Source organism: Scyliorhinus torazame, chromosome 7, assembly GCF_047496885.1.
Source record: "Scyliorhinus torazame isolate Kashiwa2021f chromosome 7, sScyTor2.1, whole genome shotgun sequence".
Classification (NCBI taxonomy): Eukaryota; Metazoa; Chordata; class Chondrichthyes; order Carcharhiniformes; family Scyliorhinidae; genus Scyliorhinus; species Scyliorhinus torazame.
This window is the reverse complement of record NC_092713.1, coordinates 82,825,236-82,847,369: the sequence shown is the minus strand read 5'-3', so window position 1 is coordinate 82,847,369 and position 22,134 is coordinate 82,825,236. Positions and strand designations below refer to the sequence as shown.

Genomic DNA, 22,134 nt, shown 5'->3' with positions numbered 1-22,134 from the left:
CCATTCAGTCTGCTTCTGATCGACCAACATCCATGCCTTTAAAATAGATTGAAGCAGAGATAGGACGAAAAACTACAAATCTGAAATAAAATAAAATATTTCTGGAAACAAAGAGCAGTTTGACCCTGAAGTGTGTTACTCTTTGCTAAGTTCAGTTGAATGGTTAGCTTTACTGCCCTCCTGCAGATGTTGATAATTTACCATGCAATTCCAGCATTTTCTATTTCTATTACAGATTTCAAGTACATGTTTGCCATAGTTTCGCTACAGGTCCTCTATAAACTCCTTGTTCACTTATTCACCCATGTACTTAAAACATTGTTATAAGATTATTGAGAACATTTTGAAGGGTTTAAAATGGAGCCATTCTAATCACCTTACTTAAACCTTGCATATTTGTTATATATTCAATATGTTAAGTAAAATTCTCTTTTCAGTTGTTAATAGATGATTAATTGTTTGCTTGTGCCAGCGATGGTAATTTATGCATGCTCCAAACAATGGTGTTTTCAGATGCTGGCTCCAGTCCTTTTGATGGCATTAGATTTTCATTATCAGCCTCAAAAGTAATCTGGTTTTCTTGATTTAAATGCTATGAGGAAAATACATAATTTGGTTACAGTTAAGATCACAGTATTTGGTTGATAATTCCACCTCAACTGATGTCTGCATAGAATGCTGTTCCTGACACATGCACTCGATAAGATGTCTTCATAAAATAATAAACCAATACTGTTATTCTGGTGATCAACAACGAATGCAATGATAGATTTTAACCAACGTAATACTTGTATTATACAACTCAGTGTATGGTCTTTGCAAGTTAATAAGCGCCACAAGTATGATTTTTTCTTATATATAACATTGGGTGTTTTACTATTTCTGATTGAATGTTCTGCTGGAACAGTTAAAAGTTTTGTTGATCTATTTACTTTGGACAGGAATAGGTAGTGGGGCAGAACATGTTTAGACACGGTCAGATATGCTTTAAAGAGCTTTCTTACCCGCCTTGAAAAAGCAACTGCCTGAAGGCTTGATACTGTAGTTAGCAGGAATATATTTCAAAACCTCAGGACTTTTTGGGCTAGAATTTCTTCCATCAAAATAGCAGCAGAATGGCATTTTATCCACTGGTATTACACCATCAAAAAAAAAGTCAAATTTTATTCAGTGCATCTTCAGTGAATATTCATGACAGGCTATTGGTGCCACTAATGTCCTCTGAGCCAAAGGAAATCCAGTGCTGTAGTAACAGTCGAAAGGGCCAAGACAGCAATGTTGCTTACTTTAACACCTGAGGTTGGTGTGTTTTAAGGGCAACACATTTAAGGACCCCTGGCTGTAATCTGACAATGAATTTTAAAGCCTAAAGGAAAGGAGATCCACACAGGCTGTAATACAGGAAAAAGGTTACCTTGGTAGTAAGTGCCATCTCAAGCAACGTATGTATGGCTACATGGCCGGGGGAAGATAACTAACCTTTCCAAAGCTGGCAATTGTACCTTGTAATAATCTATTGTAAGAAGCATTGTTCCAAATTGCAGCTACCTTGTGCCAGCTGTGTGGTGTTGGGTGTTCTGACACACAGATGAGCCAACACGGTTGTATATGGTACAACGCTATTTTATTCAAACTTACTATGTACAGTTTTGTCTTTGCACTCTGCACGTGGGGGTTCCCTGCTTGTGATGTTGTAACAGCTCTTCTCTGTTTCTTTATCCCCAGACCTACTGACCACCAGGTGTCGTGCTCGTGCTTTTTATGTGGTTGGTGTTCTTGTCTGTGATTGGTTGTGGTGTTGTGTGCTCTGATTTGCCTGTTGGTGTGTCCATCATGATGTGTGTGTTTGAATATCATGACAAGCTGTGTTGAACGCCATTTGCAACTTACCAGCAACATGTACCAGTAAATTCAAAACACCCACTTCCATCTCCTCTAAGTGTTCTTTTCCACACAGCCTCATGGGGAAGCAATGGAAGAATCAAATGATATGTATGCAGCGGGATTCTCCATCGGTGGGATCCTCTGCTTCGCCGGCAGCGCACCCACGCCTGCGGATATCCCGACGGTGTGGAGGCGGCCACAATGGGAAGCTCCATTGGCTGGCTGGGGGAATGGGGAATCCTGCTGCTGGTGGGGGGCGTGCCGCGCCGGAAAATGGGGCTGGCGGGACGGAGAATCCCACCCATGATGTTTTCAGCAACTGCTCTCACCACCACTGCCTTTTGACACATTCCATGCGATGATATAAAGACTGTCTTGAAGACTTGGTGAACCACATGGTGGGCCAAGTGAGTAACTCTTTAAAGGAGTTGCCATCAGAGGGCTATGCTCTCCCACACAATGTAAATCTTGCCCACCCCACTTCCACCAGACCTGACACGAACTCCCATCAGAGGTCACCCCCATAAGAGAGATACCCCACCAGAGCCCCCATTACAGAGAACCGCACCAGAGACTCCCCATAAGAGAAACCCCCACCACAGACCCTCTCAATTTCAGAGACCCCACCAGAGACCCCCACGAAAGCGATCCCCACCAGAGCCCCAATTACAGAGACCACCACCAGAGATCCCATAAGACAGACACTCACCATAGACCCCATGAGGAAGATTCCTACCAGAGATTCCCCCCCCCCCCCCCCCCCAATTACAGTACAAGGGTCACTTCCTCTTTTATTCTGCAGAAAGCACTTAATTGTCTTTGTGGTCCAGGAGTTGTCAATCATAGCTATGTGTTTATAAATATTGCAGTTCATTTCACAGCTGACTACTTGAAATCCATCAAGCATGAAGGGGGATGAATTAAACAATCCAGACAGCTGTGTGTGGAAGCTGCCAATCACAGACTAGTTAAAGCAATTTCACCTAGATATGAATAAAAAGGCTTGCAGATCTGTGGGGGTGTAAATCCAGCTGACTGGTTTTCCCTTTCCAGGAATGTACAGGTGCTGCTTCCTGTGCTTGAGCCAGCAGGTGTATCGCACATTTGAGTTTTAAAGCAGTGATTTGTTTTACTGCCTCTCTCTGGACTGCTCTCTCACTTGCAGCAGGGGTCTCTCTTATGGCGATCTTCTAAGCAGTGGTCTCTCTTATGGGGGGCTTCCAGGCAGGGATCTCTCATGAGGGCTCTCTGGTGGTGATCTCTGTAAACGGGGTCTCTGGTGGGGGTCTCTCTCATGGGGTCGCTGGTGGGGGTTGTGAGGGGGTGGTTGCATCACCATCACACTGTGGGGGGGGGGGGTGCGGTGGCAAGGGCAAAATTGCATTGCAGGAGGAAAAGCTCCTAGTCGCCAGACGGCGCTATCGGTTAACCCGCTCAAAATGGTGGCCTGATAGCGGGAATCCCTCGCAATCCCCACCATGCCTAAATTTGCATGGCAAGAGAGGGTGAATCACTTATGGCTTTTGCTCTCCCAGCTCGAGCCAAAACTAGTTGAGATTCATCTCCAGCGGGAGAACCGAATCTCCCAAGCGGAGACTCCTGCCCAGCTCTATTAAATTGTCCTATTTTAATAAATCTTGTTCTCTAGCAGCTGGGATAACTCTGCCTTCAAAGCGTATTTTCCTTCCCTTATTAGTCAATGTTCCACAGCTGCATAGGGCATGACTGGAGGCCTGGAGCACATGGAGCAGCAGCTATGCCAAAAGGTGAAGGATAAACAAGATCAGTAGCAAGCCATTTACAGAACTATGCCATCTGCTCGAAGGATATCTGGAGCCAATCTGCACCATTTAAACTTCAGTGTTATTGGCAGTCACCTCTTTTCCAAACTTTACCGCCTCTGCCTCCTCCCAATGTAGCATAAGGATCGAATACAGCTTTAATGAATGACTTGCTCAGACAGGCGTCAAATTGAGGACATTCAATTCTCAGCATGGCCGACATTTTTAATCTACTTTCACACAAAATAGCAATAGCAACATTAGATAGCAACCCACATTACTTATTAATGATTCATTAATGGCAGCAGTGTGTTTGTCAAGCTATTGGGTTCCTGCTCTTCCTCTGTCACTGCCAATTTATCTCCATCATAGAATCATAGAATGGTTACAGGACAGAAGGATGCCAATTGGCCCAGCATGCCCATGCCAGATCCCTGCAAGGTCAACACAACCAGTCCCAATCCCTGCTTTTGCCCTCTTGCTCCAAGCATCTTTTCTCTTCATTAATTATCCAATTTTATTTTAAGGGCCACAATTGCCTTTCCCCCAGTACACTCTCAGGAAGTGCATTCCAGATCGGAGCCACTCTATACCTAAAAACAGTTTTTCAACATCTCACGTCTAGTTCTTTTGGCAATCACTTTAAATCAACCCCCTCTGGCTCTTGATCATTCTGCCTTAATTGGTCCAATTATTCCCTCTCCACTCTGCCCAAACACTGGGCGGGATTCTCCAAAATGGAGGCAGAGTGTTTGCGCCGTCTTGAACGCCGTCGAGGTTCATGACGGCGCGAAACGGCCCCTATCCCGACCGATTCAGGGCCCGATAATGGGCTAGGAGCGGCGCCACGTCATTTACGTGCACCAGGCCTTGGCGCTGCATAAAGGCGGCGCCGCATACATGACGCGGCTGGCGCCGCATAACTGGCATCACTCGCGCATACGCGGGTTGGCCGGTGCCAACCCGCGCATGCGTGGTTGCCGTCCTCTCCGAGTTCACCCCGCAAGAAGATGTCTGACGGATCTTGCGGGGCTGTGGAAGAAAAGAGGTCCTCCTTCAGAGAGGCCGGCCCGACGATCAGTGGGCACCGATCGCGGACCAGACCCCATTTGAGGCCCCCCCGGTGCAGGATCCCCCCTCGCCCCCCCGCAGGCCCCCCCCCCAGCGTTCCCACGCTGTTCACGCCGGCAGCGACCAGGTGTGGATGGTGCCGGGGGAACCCGCCATTTTGGGCAGGCCGCTCGGCCCATCCGGGCCGGAGAATCGCGGGGGTACTGGTGAATCGCCATTTTGGCTGTCTCAGGCGATTCACTGTACCGCGCCGCGCAAAACACGATTGTGCCGATCTGGCCGCTTCCGTGAATCGAGGGAGGGCGTCGGACCGGTGTCGCGTAAAATTTGGCGACCCAGGCGATTCTCCCAACCAGCGCGGGACCGGAGAATCGCACCCACTGTGTCCTGTGATTAACCATGTGGTGGTCCCTGAAGATCATAAACTTCATCTACTGGGGTGTTTGTGGCTGTGCAGGTGCTTGGTCATGTTGATGAGAAGGATGTAAGATGCTGCCTTGTTCTGGATCCATTGTACAAAGAACACAGAACAATACAGCACAGGAACAGGTCTTCGGCCCTCCAAGCCTGTGCCGACAAGGGTACCTGCCTAAACTAAAACCATTTGCATTTACGGAGTCCGTATCCTTCCATTCCCACCATATTCATATATTTGTCTAGATGCCCTTGTATGCCGCTATCGTCTCTGCTCCAACCACCTCCCCAGGCAGCGCATTCCATATATTTACCACCCTCTGTGTAAAAAACCTGCCTCGAACATCTGTTCTAAACTTTTTCCCACACACTTTAAGCCTATGTCCACTAGAACATGACTCTCCAAACCTGGGAAAGACCATCTGACTATCCACTCTGTCCATGCCACTCATAATCTTGTAGACCTCTATCAGGCCGCCTCTCAACCTCCGTCATTCCAGTGAGAACAGACCAAGTTTATCTAACCTCTCTTCACAGCTAATGCTCTCCATACCAGGCAACATCCAAGTAAACTGCTTCTGTACCCTCTCCAAAGCATCCACATCCTTCTGATAGTGTGGCAACCATAAATGAACACAATATTCCAGATGAGGCCTAACTAAGGTCCTGTACAGCTGCAACGTGACTTGCCAATTTTTATATTCAATACCCCGACTGATGAAGGCCAGCATGCCATATACCTTCTATATAAGAACATAAGAACTAGGAGCAGGAGTAGGCCATCTGGCCCTGCGGACCTGCTCCGCCATTCAATAAGATCATGGCTGATCTTTTGTGGACTCAGCTCCACTTTCCCGCCCGAACACCCTAATCCGTTATTCCTTTATTCTTCAAAAAACTATCTTTAGCTTGAAAATATTTAATGAAGGAGCCTCAATTGCTTCACTGGGCAGGGAATTCCATAGATTCACAACCCTTTTGCTGAAGAAGTTCCTCCTAAACTCAGTCCTAAATCTACTTCCCCTTATTTTGAGGCTATGCCCCCTAGTTCTGCTTTCACCCGCCAGTGGAAACAACCTGCCCACATCTATCCTATATATTCCCTTCCTAATTTTATATGTTTCTATAAGATCTCCCCGCATCCTTCTAAATTCCAACGAGTACAGTCCCAGTCTACTCAACCTCTCTCTGTAATCCAACTCCCTCAAATCTAGGATTAACCTGGTGAATCTCCTCTGCACACCCTGCAGTGCCAGTATGCCCTTTCTCAGGTAAGGAGACCAAAACTGAACACAATACTCCAGGTGCGGTCTCACTAACACCTTATACAGTTGCAGCATACTAGTCTTAAAGTCGATCCCTCTAGCAATGAAGGACAAAACTCCATTCGCCTTCTTAATCATCTATTGCACCTGTAAACCAACTTTTTGCGACTCATGCACTAGGATACCCAGGTCCCTCTGCACAGCGGCATGTTTTAATATTTTATCATTTAAATAATAATCCCTTTTGCTGTTATTCCTACCAAAATGGATATCCTCACATTTGTCAACATTGTATTCCATCTTCCAGACCCTAGCCCATTCACTTAAACTATCCAAATCCCTCTGCAGACTTCCAGTATCCTCTGCACTTTTTGCTTTACCACTCATCTTAGTGTCATCTGCAAACCTGAACACATTGCACTTGGTCCCCTTCTTGACCACCTTATCCACATGCGTTGCCACTTTCAGTGGTAGATGGACATGCACGCCCAGATCTCTCTGCCTGTCAGTACTTGCAAGAGTTCTACCATTTACTGTGTAATTCATACATACATTGGGCCTTCAAAAGTGCATTGCCTCATACTTGTCCAGATTAAACTCCATCTGCCATTTCTCTGCCCAAGACTCCAACCAATTTATATCCTGCTGTACCCTCTGACAATTCTCTTCATTATCCGCAACTCCAATAATTTTTGTGTCGTCTGCGGCATAGTATTATGATCCCAGCTGTTGTTACAACTGGACAAGTCAGATCCCAGGGTGGAACCTGGCTTGAGAGATCCTTCCCGGAATTCTCTGTCCCGCCAGCCCCATTTTCTGGTGAGGCATACCCGACTGCCAGCCAATGGGGTTTCCCATTGTAGCCACCCAACGCCACTGGGAAACCCATAGACGTGGGTACGCTGCCGGCGAAGCAGAGGATCCCGCCGATGGAGAATCCTGCAGTTTAACTTCTATTTTTGCTTTAGAAAAGTGGAGGATGGTAACAGAACAGAGCCACAGGAGTCAGTTGATGAACTTTGAACAAAATAATAGAACTTTTATTAAACAAGAAAAGATGAACTATAAAAGATGAACCACAGCTATAGCGTTACAGATATAACAGTGGTTAGCACTGTTGTTTCACAGCACCAGGGTCCCAGGTTCGATTCCCGGCTTGGGTCACTGTCTGTGTGGAGTCTGCGTGGGTTTCCTCCGGGTGCTCTGGTTTCCTCTCACAAGTCCCGAAAGACGTGCTATTAGGTAATTTGGACATTCTGAATTCTCCCTCCGTGTACCAGAATAGACGCCGGAATGTGGCAACTAGGGGTTTTTCACAGTAACATCATTGCAGTGTTAATGTAAGCCTACTTGGGACAGTAAAGGTTATTATTATAATATATAGAAATTTGTAAGGACAGCACAAATTATAAAATCCAACTTATACTATCATGCTCACAGTAAGTACACAATCAATGAAATCCAATAGGAGAACTGTGGCCATACACCCACACTCTGAAAGCAACTTCCCAAATGCTTATCACATCAAGAGCCAACTGGGCTCACTGGAACTCTATTTTTCACACAAGGGTTTCCTATCGTCACTCTCAAAGAACTTGCTTTGGACTTCTCTCCCAAATGATGTTTTCTCTCTGATGTCTTCACCAAGGATCCACCTCCAAGGTTGCAACCTCTCCTTCGGGTGTTCCGCTCCCTGTGCCTGTGTTCAAACTTTGCCTTCCAGACGATCTCTCAGATACCCAGCTGTGCCTACAGAATACCATTGCTTCACAGGCCTATAGTAAGGGGTCACCAACCTTTGGTTGTCTCCACTGACTTACTTCCTTGCACCTCATAGGCCGGTTTTGCTTTAAGTCTGCTTACAGCAGCTTTCTCAATTTAAAATTGGAGACTTCTTCTGCTCCTCAACCTTTAATTCACTGAACATGATCTGTTCACAATCCCTGTCCTTGATCCTTGAATTAATTATCCTCTTGGGACTTTTTCCTTTCCCTCCCTGGTTTGTTGAGACTTCCTTCTGTTCTGGGAAATCTGCCCTTTGCAGCTCCCGTCCTGCTTCTTCTCCACCTCTCTGTGTACTGCTGTTTTGTTTCTGGGTCTACAGATCGTTTAGCCCTCTTTCACTTTTTGTTTTTGTTTCCTCTTCTGCACAGGTGCAGGACTCCCTTTAAACTTTAAAAAAACCCAGAAAAGAACAAACTGCACATATGCGCAGGTCCATTCAGTAACTTTTCAACAAGGGTCCTTACAACTGTGCGGCCATCTCCAGTTGGCACATGCGCAGAACCCGAGGATCACAAAAAGTAACGATCTGCACATGCCTTTACAGGGCCGGTTCATGTGCAGAGATTGCGAAGACCTACTGAGGCTTGTCTCTGAGGCCTAATCTCTGTTTATAAAGATATTTCTTCTTATTTTCTTCTGGGGTCTGTAACAATAAGAACCTAGGACTTAGGAACTGGAGTAGGCCATTTAGCCCTTCAGGCCTGCTCCACCATTCAATACGATCATGGCTGATCCGGTTGTGATCTCAGCTCCTCTTTCCTGTCTGCCCTCCATAAACCTTGATCCCTTGTCTAACAAAATCTATCTAACTTAGCCTTGAAACAATTTAAAGACCCAACCTTTACTGCCTTCCAAACTTTAATGACCCTCGTAGAAAAAACAATCTCCTCATCTTAGAAGGGAGATCTCTTGGCTGGAAATTTGCAAACCCCCCCCCCCCCCCCCCCCCAAAGAGGAAACATCTTTGTGTTATCCACACTGTCTAGTTCCCTCAAGATCTTACAAGTTTCAATGAGATCATCTCTCATTCTTCTGAACTCCAATGGGTATAGCCCATCCAGCTCAACCTTTCTTTATAAGGTAAACCCTTCATCCCAGGATTGAGTCAAGTCAACCTTCTCTGAAATGCTTCCAAAGCAGTCAAATAAGGGGAGCGATTCTCCAGGCGCATTGCATCCGGTGCAAATCCCACTATGTCTGGAGAATTGCAGGAGAACCCCGAAACGGGATTTGCACCAGTGCAAATCAGTTTCCCATTCTCCTGGCCTGCTCTAGTTGGTGTGATTGTGATTTCATCCAGAAGGGACATGAGGAAAAACTTTTTTACACAAGAGGGCAGTGAGAGTATGGAATTGGCTGCCCGAGTTAGTGTTGGAGACCGAGACCCTAAACTCTTTTAAAAGGTACGTGGATCTGCACCTTAAGTGCTCTAAGCTACAGTGCGATGTAGTGGGTGCAGGAAGGTGGGATTAGAAAGGGCACCTGGGTGCCCTCGGGCAGCATGGACAAGATGGGCCGAATGGTCTCCTTCTGAGCAGTAACTTTTAAATTATTCTATGGAAGGGTGACAACCTGATCACAACTCATTTCCATTCAGTTTAATCGCATTAGCGAGATTAAAGTTGGATGCAGCAGCCTCTCGGTATCCCCGCCCCCCCACCGCAGGAAGTCACTACTGGTCCCTAAAAGCGGGGACCAGGAACCAGGAACACTGAGAGGAAACAAGGGAGTGAGTACTCTTCTATACTTGCCTCCTGGGTGGGTAATGCAGGGGTGGCAAGGGCCAGGGGGACTTACACTGAGCTGGAGGGATTCAGGTCAGGATAGGGTTATGCGGCAAGTCTTCCCTCTGTAGCCTTGAAAATCTTTAAACTCTCTTTCAGCATGTTAATTTCAATGATCTGTCAGATGAAGGTTAAAATTTTCTCTCCATAGCCTTCAAACCTTCAACGTACTCCCAGAATGTCAAGTTCACAGATGTCATTTGAAGGTAAAAGTCTTCCCTTTAATGTGTTGCAAACCTTTGAAGTACTTTTTTCACATTCAATTTAATTCCCCTTAAACTTTTTCAAGCCTAAGGGCTTGCTGAGAAACTTCGAACTGCATTGTTTACATTCAATTTCACGGTCCTTTACCTTTTACAAACCTCTTCATTGACACGCCCAGGCTGTTTCAAAGGAGGGATTATCTTTTTTGTTTTTATAATTCTTCACAGTCCATTAACTCTTCCTCTTTTAAGCAGGTGTTTCTAACTTCAGTTTTTTTCAAAGAGGCTATTTCTTTGTTCTGAAGTACTTCCTAGAAAGAGCCTGTGCTCTATCAGACTGCCTTTTTTTCTGCTGGGTTTGCTTCTGTACTGAAGTGCTTCCTAGAAAGAGCAGGTGCTCTGTCTGGCTGCTTTTTCTCTGCTGGGGTTTCCTCTGTTCTAAATTCCTTCCCAGAAAGGTCATGTGCAGGGCAGCATGATGGCGCGGTGGGTTAGCCCTGCAGCCTCACGGCGCCGAGGTCTCAGGTTCGATCCCAGCCCTGGGTCACTGTCCGTGTGGAGTTTGCACATTCTCCCTGTGTTTGCGTGGGTTTCACCCCCACAACCCAAAGATGTGCAGGCTAGGTGGATTGGCCACTCTAAATTTCCCCTTAATTGGAAAAAATTAATTGGGTACATTAAATTTATTTTAAAAAAGAAAGGTCATGTACCCTGTCTGAGTGCTGCCCCCAACACTGCCAACCTTGTAGTGCCAACCTCGCAGTGTCATCCAAGATGGCGCCGGAGCATGGCGACTCTCTGCGAGCTCTCTCAACCAGCCCTCTTTCTTGTCTCTCTTATCACCGTTCTGATCTACTAAAACTCTTTAAACATTATTCACAATGCCCAATGCTGCTCTTGTTTGGCCTTGTTCCGCACTGTAACCATTCACGATTTGTTGATGCACCACTGTCAGTGTACTCCGTTGATAATTCTTTTGTCTACTATGTACATGCTGTGTACATTCCCTTGGCCACAGAAAAATACTTTTCACTGTACTTCGGTACATGTGACAATATCAATCAATCATGTTGACAGTGCCAGGGTGCCAGAGGACAGTGCCAGGTTGACACTATCAAGGGGCAAGGCCTGAAGTGGGGGACTGAGGAGTTGGACCTCAAGGGGAGGGACCTAAGGGGTTGGACCTGAAGGGCGGCCTTGAATGCGGGAGGGGCCTTTGGTGAACCCATAGCGGGGTGTCACTAAATGGGGATGGGGAGGGCCTTGCCGACAATGGGGGTGGGGGCCTTGCCAGCGATTGGGGGGGGGGGGGGTGTTGTAGTGTTATTCTGAGCTGGGGTGCCCTTAAAAAGAGTGCACCGATCTCTGAGGATTGGCCTTGCTGGTTTCTTCAGGTCCCACAGTGCGAATCACCCCTAGCTCCAAAAAACCTTTGAAGTGTGGGTGGATTGTGATCTGAATTGCGCGGATCCACCTGGTGGGAAACGCACCTAGTTTCCCTACAGAGAGCAGAATTAGAAATGCTTCGGGCGAATTCTGCAAAGGAGTCCAAAACTGTACGTTGTATGTTAGCAACTCCCTACATTGTCAGAAAAGGGGCAAATGCAGCTGAATACAAAATCTCTACATTTGAAGGACGTAAAAGAAAATGTTGCTTGGAAAGAGATGAAGCTGACAGTGGAGAATGGAGCCAAGCAAAAGAGCCAAATGCCAGCCTGTCTGTTTGAGCTGCTGCAGGAACCTTTGTTCTGTCCTCCAGTGTTTTGTTCTTCTAGATATAGGGCGCGATTCACTCGAAAAACGACTAAGGGTGGATTCTCTGTCGGCAAGATCCTCCATTTCGCCGGCATCGCACTCACGCCCGAGGATTTCTGATGGCACGGGGGTGCCCACAATGGGAAACCCCATTGGCCGGCTGCCGGTAAGGAGAATCCCGCTGCCGGAGGTAGCACGCCGTACTAGAAAATAGGTGCAGTGGGACGGAAAATCCTGCACCAAGCGTCATTTTGGGCAGGTTTGCCGGGGTTCTTTGCATCGGCTATAATGGCACAATTGCAACCTGTATTCACGTGCACTTCGTGCAAACAATGAGCCCCCACATGAATCATGCTTGACTACCTCGCTGTCCGATTCCCCACCTCGCGCCTCAGCTGCTTATCATTAACAAGAGGGTGCTGCTTTCAAACGCTCCCTCAGCACTCACTCCAAGCCAAGACACAAGGATGACAACACGGAGACCTGCTTCTCATTTTCGGGATACTGACCTGGCCAGGCTTCTCAGTGGATGAAAGGCAAGGCACCCTGTACCCACAAGGGGGTTGGACAACCAGCAGCATCGTGAGCAATGCCGCAATGCACTCAGTCGGCAGCATGACCAGGACGACTGCCGTCTAATGTAGGAAGAAGATGGACGACCTCGGAAAAGCTGCAAGGGTAAGTTACTACCTCTCTCCTTGCATCAGTCTCGCCTGCCACCCTTCAATTCCCCAAACACCCCTCGCACTTCGCCACCCCTTCCCGCCCCCAATCCATTGGCTGACACCTCCCATCCTCCTAGAGTGCAGGCACACTGTTCAGGCATCAAAGGTTGCTTGCTGGTGCACTACCATCCTCTCAGATAGGCCACCTGTTCCTTCAAAGAAGCAGTGAGGTTTCAGCAGCGTGAAGTGTTATCACAACTAACAAGGCTAATCCCTCCTTTGAAATAGACTTCAGCTGTGAAGCTAGAGGCTGCTCACCATCAGAGGGTGAAGTTGACTTTCATGAGAGAAGCTGCAGCAGGGCTCTATGCTGGAGAATTTGGTAGGACAGACAGGTTGCAGCTGTGGTTGCCACTGTTGTGGGTATTCACAATATGTAAGATGGCTTGAATGCCTCACAAACACAACCCCTCACCCCCACGAACAGCCCCAGCCCCTGAAGAGCTCCCACCTCCCCCAGAGAACTAAGGTAAAAGCTCCGGTGCTCTTGAGTTGACAGCCGGTAAATGGAGAGGGATATTCACGTTCTCACTTCCCCTTGGCAGCCATTGTGCCAGGTGTACGTTTTTGTAGAGGAGTATTAAACAACGCCCACATGACCTCTCGCTGGGGGGATGCGGGGGAGATCGGGTGACTCCCGAGAAGCCGCAGCATTCGACTTCAATCTTGCTAATCAGATTGAAATGAATGCTAATTAGGCATAATGAGCATCTCGCCATTTTGTTCTCGCTATTGGTAGCAGGCCTGGAGAATGGCAAAATGGTTCGCGTCTGGCGTGAATCCATTATTGACCTTTCCTGCCATTCACCCGACACAACGGGATCAGCCCTGGGCTCAACGGGGTGGGAAAAGTATGCCATAGACTATGTTTTAAGAGCAGACCTTTGTTGTAAAATAATTTAAAGAGGCAAGAAAAAATTCTTTTCAGGATAATTCTTAAATATTTCTTGGTAAAAAATGCTGCTCATGAGAAAGAGCTCATGACAGTGAGCTAGAAAATTATTAAAGAATGGGAATAACAAAAGTAAAAATGGAAAAATGAAAACATGTAAAAAGGAAATTTCTCTAGTCTTGATTTATGTCTGCTAACTTAAGTTGTTATTTGGCAGCAAAAACAGTTTTGGTAAAGGGACATTTATACAAAAATATAATTTAAGAAAGCTTTTAAGTCACTTTCTGATAACTCAAATTGGAGGCAGCTAGAAATCAACAGGCAAACAAAAAACCTTAAGTAGCTGTCCATTGAGCTCTCGTTACAGGCATTTAGATGTCACATAATCATGACTCCATCCTTCGAATTAATGATTTTCACAGTTTCTTAGGCTGGAATTTTCTGAACATACTTCCTGCCAAAACAGGGGCATCATCAATGGGTTGCGAACCTGTTTGATTGAGTAACAGATTTTACAGTGGCTCTTTAATGGAGCCAGAGCATTAGCATGCTGCCTCTGGGCTCTCCGACCAATCAGAGAGGGAGGGTGCAATGACGCGGTCAAAGAAAGGATTTCTAATTAAAGCGAATCCTGGTATGGCTTACAAGCGTATCACAGGATATGGATTTTTGAGGCTGCAGCAATTACAGGAATGGAGAGGAGTCCTGGGAAGGCTGTTCCAGGGTTTATCACTCTTACATGTTGGGGAATCTGAAAGGCTGTAGTGAGGTGATCTTTCCAAAGGACGGAAGGAAGAGAATAGCCGCTCCAACTTAGCAAGTGCGGTGACGTGGCTCAACGAGTCAGCGCCAGGAGTGTGGTTCTCCAACCTAGCAGCAGTACACCAAGAGAATACAGGGTCTCATGGGCAAGAACAGTGAGTGACATTGCACTTTTAGTAGCCAGGCCACACACTGGGCGGGATTTTCCTGCTGTTCCCACTGGCAGGATCATCTGGTCCTGTCAACGGCGAGTACTTGCGACGGTTTCTCCGGCAGTGGAGGGTGTGAACAACGGAGAACCCTGTTGACAGCGGTGCGACTGGGAGATCCCGCTACCAGCCAATGGCGAACCACCCCCGCTGCCTCAAAACATGTCATGGGGGACACGTGGAAAATCCCACCCACTAGCTTTCCCAACATTCCTTTGCATAGCACTCCTCAGAGCAACATGCCTTTCAGCGCCACACATTCCTTTCTCTCTAGGCACCTTCTTATTTCCCATCTGAACAGTCAACACTCCCACTCATCCTATTGATATCTGGCAACAATGCCTCACAGTCACCCTCCACAAATGTTCCTTTCCATCCTCTCCACAGAAACCATGTTTAATCTCACACCTTTCTGCTTTCTCTCCTTGCTGAAGAGAGCTGAAGAGAGGTAGAGATTTGGGTGGAGGCCTCCAGTGGTGACAGATACCGTTTCAGTTCTTGGCAATGCAAGCCCACCTGGTCTACTGGGAAGGAGGTCTTGTTCCGGGGGCTGTAGATGTCAACACCAACTTGCATGAAAACCCAAACTTCCTACAGTACTGGTGCTCAGAAATGTTGAGAGAGCTAATCCTTCATTGGAGATCTCACTTCTTGGAGCTGACTCGCTGGGCAGAATTTTACAACCCCTTGTTGGCGTGGGTCAGGCTGGAAAATGCAGCGAGCCATTCAAAAATCCATTGATTTCAGCAGGACTGGAAAATCCTGACACCAGAAGGAACCAGAAAACACAACCTTCTGCCCTGTGGAGCAGTGTGCAGTGTACAGCTGGGCCGAAGGCAGCTACTGCTGGGCTGTTGGTGCTTGAACTCCTCTTGTTCTTTGTCAGAGGTGGTAGGTGGAGCCGTAAAAGCTGTTCCCTTGCTGTGGTGAACGCTTGTAGCTAGGAAGTGCAGCTCGAGGTAAGTGAAGTGCAAGACAGGTATAGTGATTTCCACGAAGTTGGCATTCACCTTCAAGCAGTGAATCCATTCTCTGAAAAGGACTGTTGCTGTCCAAGGATGCTGCTCTTTAGTTTCACTGGTCAAAGGTTTCCCTGCCTATCAGTTTCATTGAAGAAACCCACATTGCCATGCACTCGGCTTGATGATCCTGGCAACGTGCTGATAGTTCAGGAAATAGGTTCACTGGCTATTAAAGTCTTGGTTAAAAGAATCCTTGGTTAAAACACAACTTGATGAACTATTTGAATATATCAATGACTTCCCTAGCAGCTGCACATGGTTCACTGCTTGCCTGCAAATGCAACTGAGTAAAATCTGAATGAATGTGCGATGAGAATTAATAGTGGGGAACATAAAAATGACAGAGACACTAAATCAATATTTTGCCTCAATTTCCACGGTGGAGGACACTAGTATCATCCCTATAAGGAAAGGGTAATTCAGTGGTGATAGAAAGGGTGGAACTAAGAACAATCAGCATTAATAGGGAAACAGTACTCAACAAACTATTGGTATTGAAAGCAGACAAGTACCCAGGGCTTGATGGCCTACATCCTAGGATGTTAAAGGAAGTGGCAGTGAGATAGTGGATCTATTGGTTATAATATTCCAAAATTCCTTGGACAGCGGTAAGGTTTCCATGGATTGGAAAAATGCTAATGCTTATTCTAAAAGGGAGTGAGGCAAAATGTAGGAAATTACAGACCATTTAGTTCAACACCTGTTGTTTGGAAATTGTTAGAATCCATTATTAAGGAAGTAACATCAGGACATTTGGAAAGTCAAAACACTATCCATCAGAGTCAGCATGGTTTTATAAAGGAAATATCTAATTTGTTAGAGCTCTTTGAAGATGTAACATACTAAGTGGATAATGGGGATCCTGTAGATGTAGTACATCTGGACTACTGTAAGGTGTTTGATAAGATGCCATACAGAGGGTTAATACACAAGGTTAGATCATGCAGGGTTATGGATAATTTATTAGTTTGGATAGATAACTGGCTGATGGACAGAAGACAGAGAATCAAGATAAATGGGTCTTTTTCTGGATGGCAAGATGTAATTAGTGGGGTGCCACAGGGTTCAGTCCTTGGACCCAAATTATTTACAATCTATATTAATCACTTGGATACAGGTAGAGAAGGTTCTATAATCACATTTGCAGATGACACTAAAATAGGGAAGACAGTAATTTGAAATGAGGAAATAATAAACTTACAAATGGATATAGATAGATTAGGAGAGTGGGCAGATGGAGCAGATGGAGGTTAATGTGGATATGCATGAGGTCATCCATTTTGGTGGAAAAATAGGAAGGCAACTTATTATCTAAATGGGGAGAGACTTTGGGGTGCTCCGGTGCAAAGGGATCTTGGTGCAAAGGGATCTGGGTGTCCTCAAGCAAGAATTGCAGAAAACTAGCATGCAGGTACAGCAGATAATAAAGAAAGCGAATGGAATGTTGACATTCATAGCCAATGGAATAGAGTATAAAGGTAAGGAGGTGTTGTTGCAACTATACAAGGTATTGGTAAGACCGCACCTGGAGTATTGTGCACAGTTTTGGTCCCCTTATTTGAGGAAAGATGTAGTGGCATTGGAGGCACTTCAGAGGAGGTTCACTCGATGGATCCAGAGATGAGAGCTTTGTCTCATGAAGAGAGGTTTAGCAGTTTAGGCCTATACTCTCTAGAGTTTAGAAGAATGAGGGGAGATAAAATTGAGGTAAATGAGATGATAAAAGATATGGATAAAGTAGACGTGGAGCAGATCCTTCCTCTTGTGGGGCATTCTAGAATGAGAGGTCATAGTCTCAGGATAAGGGATAGAAAATTTAAAATGGAGATGAGGAAAAACGACTTCTCTCAAAGGGTCGTGAATCTGTGGAATTCGCTACTCCTGAGTGCGGTGAATGCTGGGACAGTGAGTCCATTTAATGAGGAGTTAGACAGATTTTTAATTAGTAATGGGTTGAAGGGTTACAGAGAGGCCATGGTGACATCCGCCATGATTGTATTGAACAGTGCAGCAGGCTCGAGAGGCTAAATTGCCTACTCCTAGTTCCTATATTCTAAAAAAGAACTATTCTGTCTAATTCCTTTCTTTAGCTCTTGTTTTGTAGGTAACAGCACCTCAAGCACAAATTTGGTGTTCTTGATTAATAAAGGGATTTCTTGATTAATAAGGGGATCAGGAGTTATGGGGAGAATGTGAATAAGGAACATATCAGCCATGATCGAATGGTAGAGCAATTTTGTTTGGCTGAATGGCCTAATTCTTCTCCTATATCTTATGGTCTTATGATATCAGTCTTGTGACTCAACATCGCTTTTAGAGCATTGACTCCCCACATGCACCCAAACCTGCCGCTCCTTGCCTGGGAAAATTCACCTCTTAGTCTGTATTACTGTTCATATTCTTCAGGAATGATTATTGGACTCTATAAGTTCAGTTTATGATCTTCCAGAACTTTAATGGCATGAACTGAGAGTTGATATCATTATTCAAATGATGTCCACACTAAGCAAAATGCCTTCGTGAAGACAGCCATTCACGCCACAGTAGACTTTGCCACACCTACAAGGACTAGACTTGCGTCTCACAATAGGATCTTGACTGTGGCAATTGACACCGAGGGACGCAAGCAATAATCAAGGTTATTCAAGTCATATCTTCAAGACAAGTTACATCTGTAGACTGTCATCAAAATAGTGAGAAATTTTTCTCATCCATCGTGATCAGGTCCACTAAAGCTGCTGGATGCTGGTTAGAAAGAAGAACTCCTCTTGCAGCTTCATAGAAAAGCTTCACAGAAACATCATAATTTTACCTTAGTCACGTGTAAGTGAATTTAGTGGCACGATGTAAGACTGCATAAAATTTGGTTCCTGCAAGTGAAAGCATTATTGATCACTTGGATTTATGCCTCTGCAAGGGCAAGTTTCCTGTTTTGCAAACTTCTAAATTTTCACAAATATACAATGTAATGATGCAGACCATATCAAAAGCATCATGCCAGATGGTTCCAGTTTTCAAACAGATAATTTTTCCACTATGTACTCTTGACAACTCTAAGCTAAATATATATATATATAATAGATAACCAGTATATTTTAAAATTAAGTTGCATAATGGGATTTGTACAGAATTATAATTTACTCACCTTTCTTCATGTTTTTCAGTGAAATATAAAAATTCTGTGAAGGTGAGGTGCTATCCCCATCTGTAACATGGAAGCGAAAGCTGTCCTGACCTTTTGACCCCACAATGGTAGTGTGTAGATACCAAATTCGGTTCATGTCTACATCTTCTTGACTATAATTCATGCCTGGGTATAGATGAATCCATTCAAATTCAGTCTGTTCCAAGAAATTAGAAATACCATATTAATACAGCATTGTTGCAAAAAAGTGCTGGAATCGTGTTATGCAGCTTCGAATATTGTATTCAACCTATGTAAATCCTCAACCTTTGCTTTAATTGGTTTTCTATCTCCAAATTCATTATATCGCACCAGGGAATGTATTAAGCAGTTATGAGGGAAGAGGTGGGTCATTTCCCACATGGATCATTTCCGCGCTGGCAATAATTGCATTGCGACATTTAGACAGAGTAGGAAGTTAAATGCCAGCAGATGAGGATTTTCTTCTGTCATTTATTTGTAAGACATTTATTGGCCACATCATCTATATAAGGAAATTGTGTTGATATCAACATGCACAGGTTAAGGGGTGGACACTGTATAGCAATGATATAAGTTTCCAATTATTCTGCATAATCTTGTTTGAGGGATTCATGTCGTTTAGGATACTAAGGAGACTATCAGTTCTTCAAAACATTCTTTTGATCCACATGAGCAAGCGGACAGGACCTTTGATTCTTGTCTTATCTAAAGATGGTATTTTGCAAGTTAACCAGTTGACCGAGTCTTGCTGCTCACTTCCAACGTATTTCGGGCTACTTTGCTGGTGAGGTACCTCTGTTTCACTGCCGTTGTGGAAATGCTCCTGTAGTGCTGTTCCTGGAACAGGTACTCACCAAAAAATAGTCATAACTCTCTCTGGAATCTGAGACAAGGTGAAGGTGAGGACATGATAGCAGACAGAAATTCCACCCTTTCAGTTGCACTGCGGTGCAGTTGGAATTTTGTGTCTTGTAATCGCATGTTATTCGAATTAGCTTTCAAAGGGAGAGCAATTGCTTTGGTCTCAGTACACATCAGTATTATAAAGAAGTTCATGTCGTTCATGCAGATTGTCTCTGGTTTGTATTTCCAACATTCTGACATGCCTTTCCTCATGAACATATTTATAATTGGATTGGAACTACCGACCACAGGGAATCTTCATCAACTTAAAGAAGTCATTTCTAATATCATTGTATAAAAGGAGCAGAGGACTTCTTCTCCTGATGTCTCACTGCTATTTAAAAATAATTTTCCATGGATGATTAATGACCCATGATTTTCTTTGCAACATAGTTATTTCAAGCCGCGAATCACTTCTCTGAACTTTTTCAACAAATGGGAAAATCATGGAAGGTGTTGTCAATTCTTACCTTTAGCTGCAGCTGTCCAAATATGGGCACAGTGTTGATTACGTAGTAAAGCTTGAACCGTTGTGTGTCCTTGTCTTCAGCTTCTAAAGCTACACTAGAAATAACTTTGTTTTCTCCCACTTCCACTTCCAAGCCAGTGTTTCTGAACAGGTAAAGGGCAATCATTGATCCAACACAAAGCCACAACTATCATTGCACTTTGGTAGTATTCTGTAGTCTTAGATTGACTATAGCAAGGTAGTAATTAATAATTCTAAGAGTACTCTTCATTCTATAGAGTAATTCAACTACTGAGGATTGTCATCCCAACTTCATAAATATGTTGGACTCGATTTACCGTCCGTGTCCCATCGTGTCCGACTAAGAATGAGGACGGGACGTGGCTGGCGGATCCTGCGAGAGGCCTCTCCCGGGATTCCCGATGGTCGTTACACCACAATGGGCGGGACTCAGAGTTGCAGAGTTAAGAGAGTTTAAAAGCTCACTTAACCCTGCTGATGCCAAATCTAACCGACTCCCAGGATTTACAGGCCTCACCAAGGAGACCCTAGCTGGGCGCTGTTCAGCAATGGTCCCCACAAATGGGGACCAGGCAGAATGGCACTTGGTGGGGTCTCGCAAGCAATCAAAAGCCCCAGATGGTTCGTATCTGGGAACGGTGGCACGCTGACACTGCTGATGCCACCTGGGCTCCTTGACACTACCTACCTGACACCCTGGCAGTGCCACCTGGGCACCCTGAAAGTGTCACCTGTGTGCCAGCCTGGCACTGCCAGGGTGCACAGGTGGCACTGCCAAGTTGGCAGGGGCATTGGCAGGCTGGCAGTGCCAAGGCATCTAGGTGGCATTTTGCCCGCATCAGGAATCGGGCGCAGGGTGCCCTGCTTGTATGATATGGGATGCAGGGAGCTCGAGGTCCCCCCATCAGATGATTTGGGCCATTGGTGGTGTGTGTGAGGACGGGGGTGGGGGGGGGGGGTGGGTTGTCAGGGAGTCGAGAGATCGGGTTGCCATTTAAAAATGGTGCCCCAATCTCTTCCCCTCAGTGCAGAAAACACGACTGAGTGCATCCTTGGTGGGAAATTCCCCGTTGAGGCCCGATAAAGAAAATCAGTGCCATTAGATAGCGGGGTTGTTCCCACCTAGAACAAACTTTGTTTTTGGTTAGAGCTAATATTCCTGCAGTAGACTTGCATTGAGTTCACTCATCCAATTCAATAAGTCTTTAGTCTCAATGTAAGCAGAGTACAAAATTAGCATAATTTGTGCTTTGCAATTCCATTGGTAACTGGACATTAAACCTTCCAATGAATTGGCTTTAGAAACTGATTGCTGCCTATTGTTTTGACTACCCCAGCTGAAATCAACCAATGTATTTCCTTGACTGGATTGCTGAGTTCCACACCATGAAGTTCAGTTAACCACCGAACCAAGAGGGTATCTAAACTTATAAATTGAACATAAGTACATAAAATTAGGATTTTACACGTGAACAGTGGTGGTTGAGCACGTATTCAAAATTACAGACCACATTGCACTTTAATACCACTCTTTAAATCAATAGAAGGCTTGAATAATTTATCTTCTCATTAATCATCCCCATGTTCCCTGATATCTTTATTTTGAATGAGTTTTACATATCAAACAAGATTTCTTAAATACAGTCACAGATAAATTGGTAAATAAATTGATATTGGTGAGAAACATTTGTCCCATAATCTGAGTTACAAAGAACAAAGAAAAGTACAGCACAGGAACAGGCCCTTCAGCCCTCCAAACATGCGCCAACCATGCTGCCCGTCTAAATTCAAATCATCTACACTTCCGGGGTCCGTATCCCTCTATTCCCATCATGTATTTGTCAAGACGCCCCTTAAACGTCACGAGTTCTAAAAAGAAATGACAGCCTTCAAGGCAGACACTGGATAGACAACAGCAATTGAATTTGAGTCTGTAACATAACCTTTAAGTGTAAAACTGAATGAAACTGCACAAAGCAGTCGATCAACCACACTGCCCCCCCTGCTCACTCTCCCACCCCCA

General features: G+C 45.2%; 1 protein-coding gene across 1 annotated transcript in view; it reads right to left on the bottom strand.

Annotated features, from left to right (window-relative positions):
* Positions 1 to 22,134, bottom strand: part of frem1b (Fras1 related extracellular matrix 1b) — a 377,590-nt gene that overhangs the window by 62,700 nt on the left and 292,756 nt on the right. Inside the window, exons 22-23 of the mRNA XM_072510980.1 lie at positions 20,092 to 20,233; positions 18,698 to 18,893 (exon numbers count right to left, since the gene is read on the bottom strand). Coding sequence (XP_072367081.1) covers positions 18,698 to 18,893; positions 20,092 to 20,233 — 338 coding nt within the window. The remainder of the gene's footprint in view (positions 1 to 18,697; positions 18,894 to 20,091; positions 20,234 to 22,134) is intronic.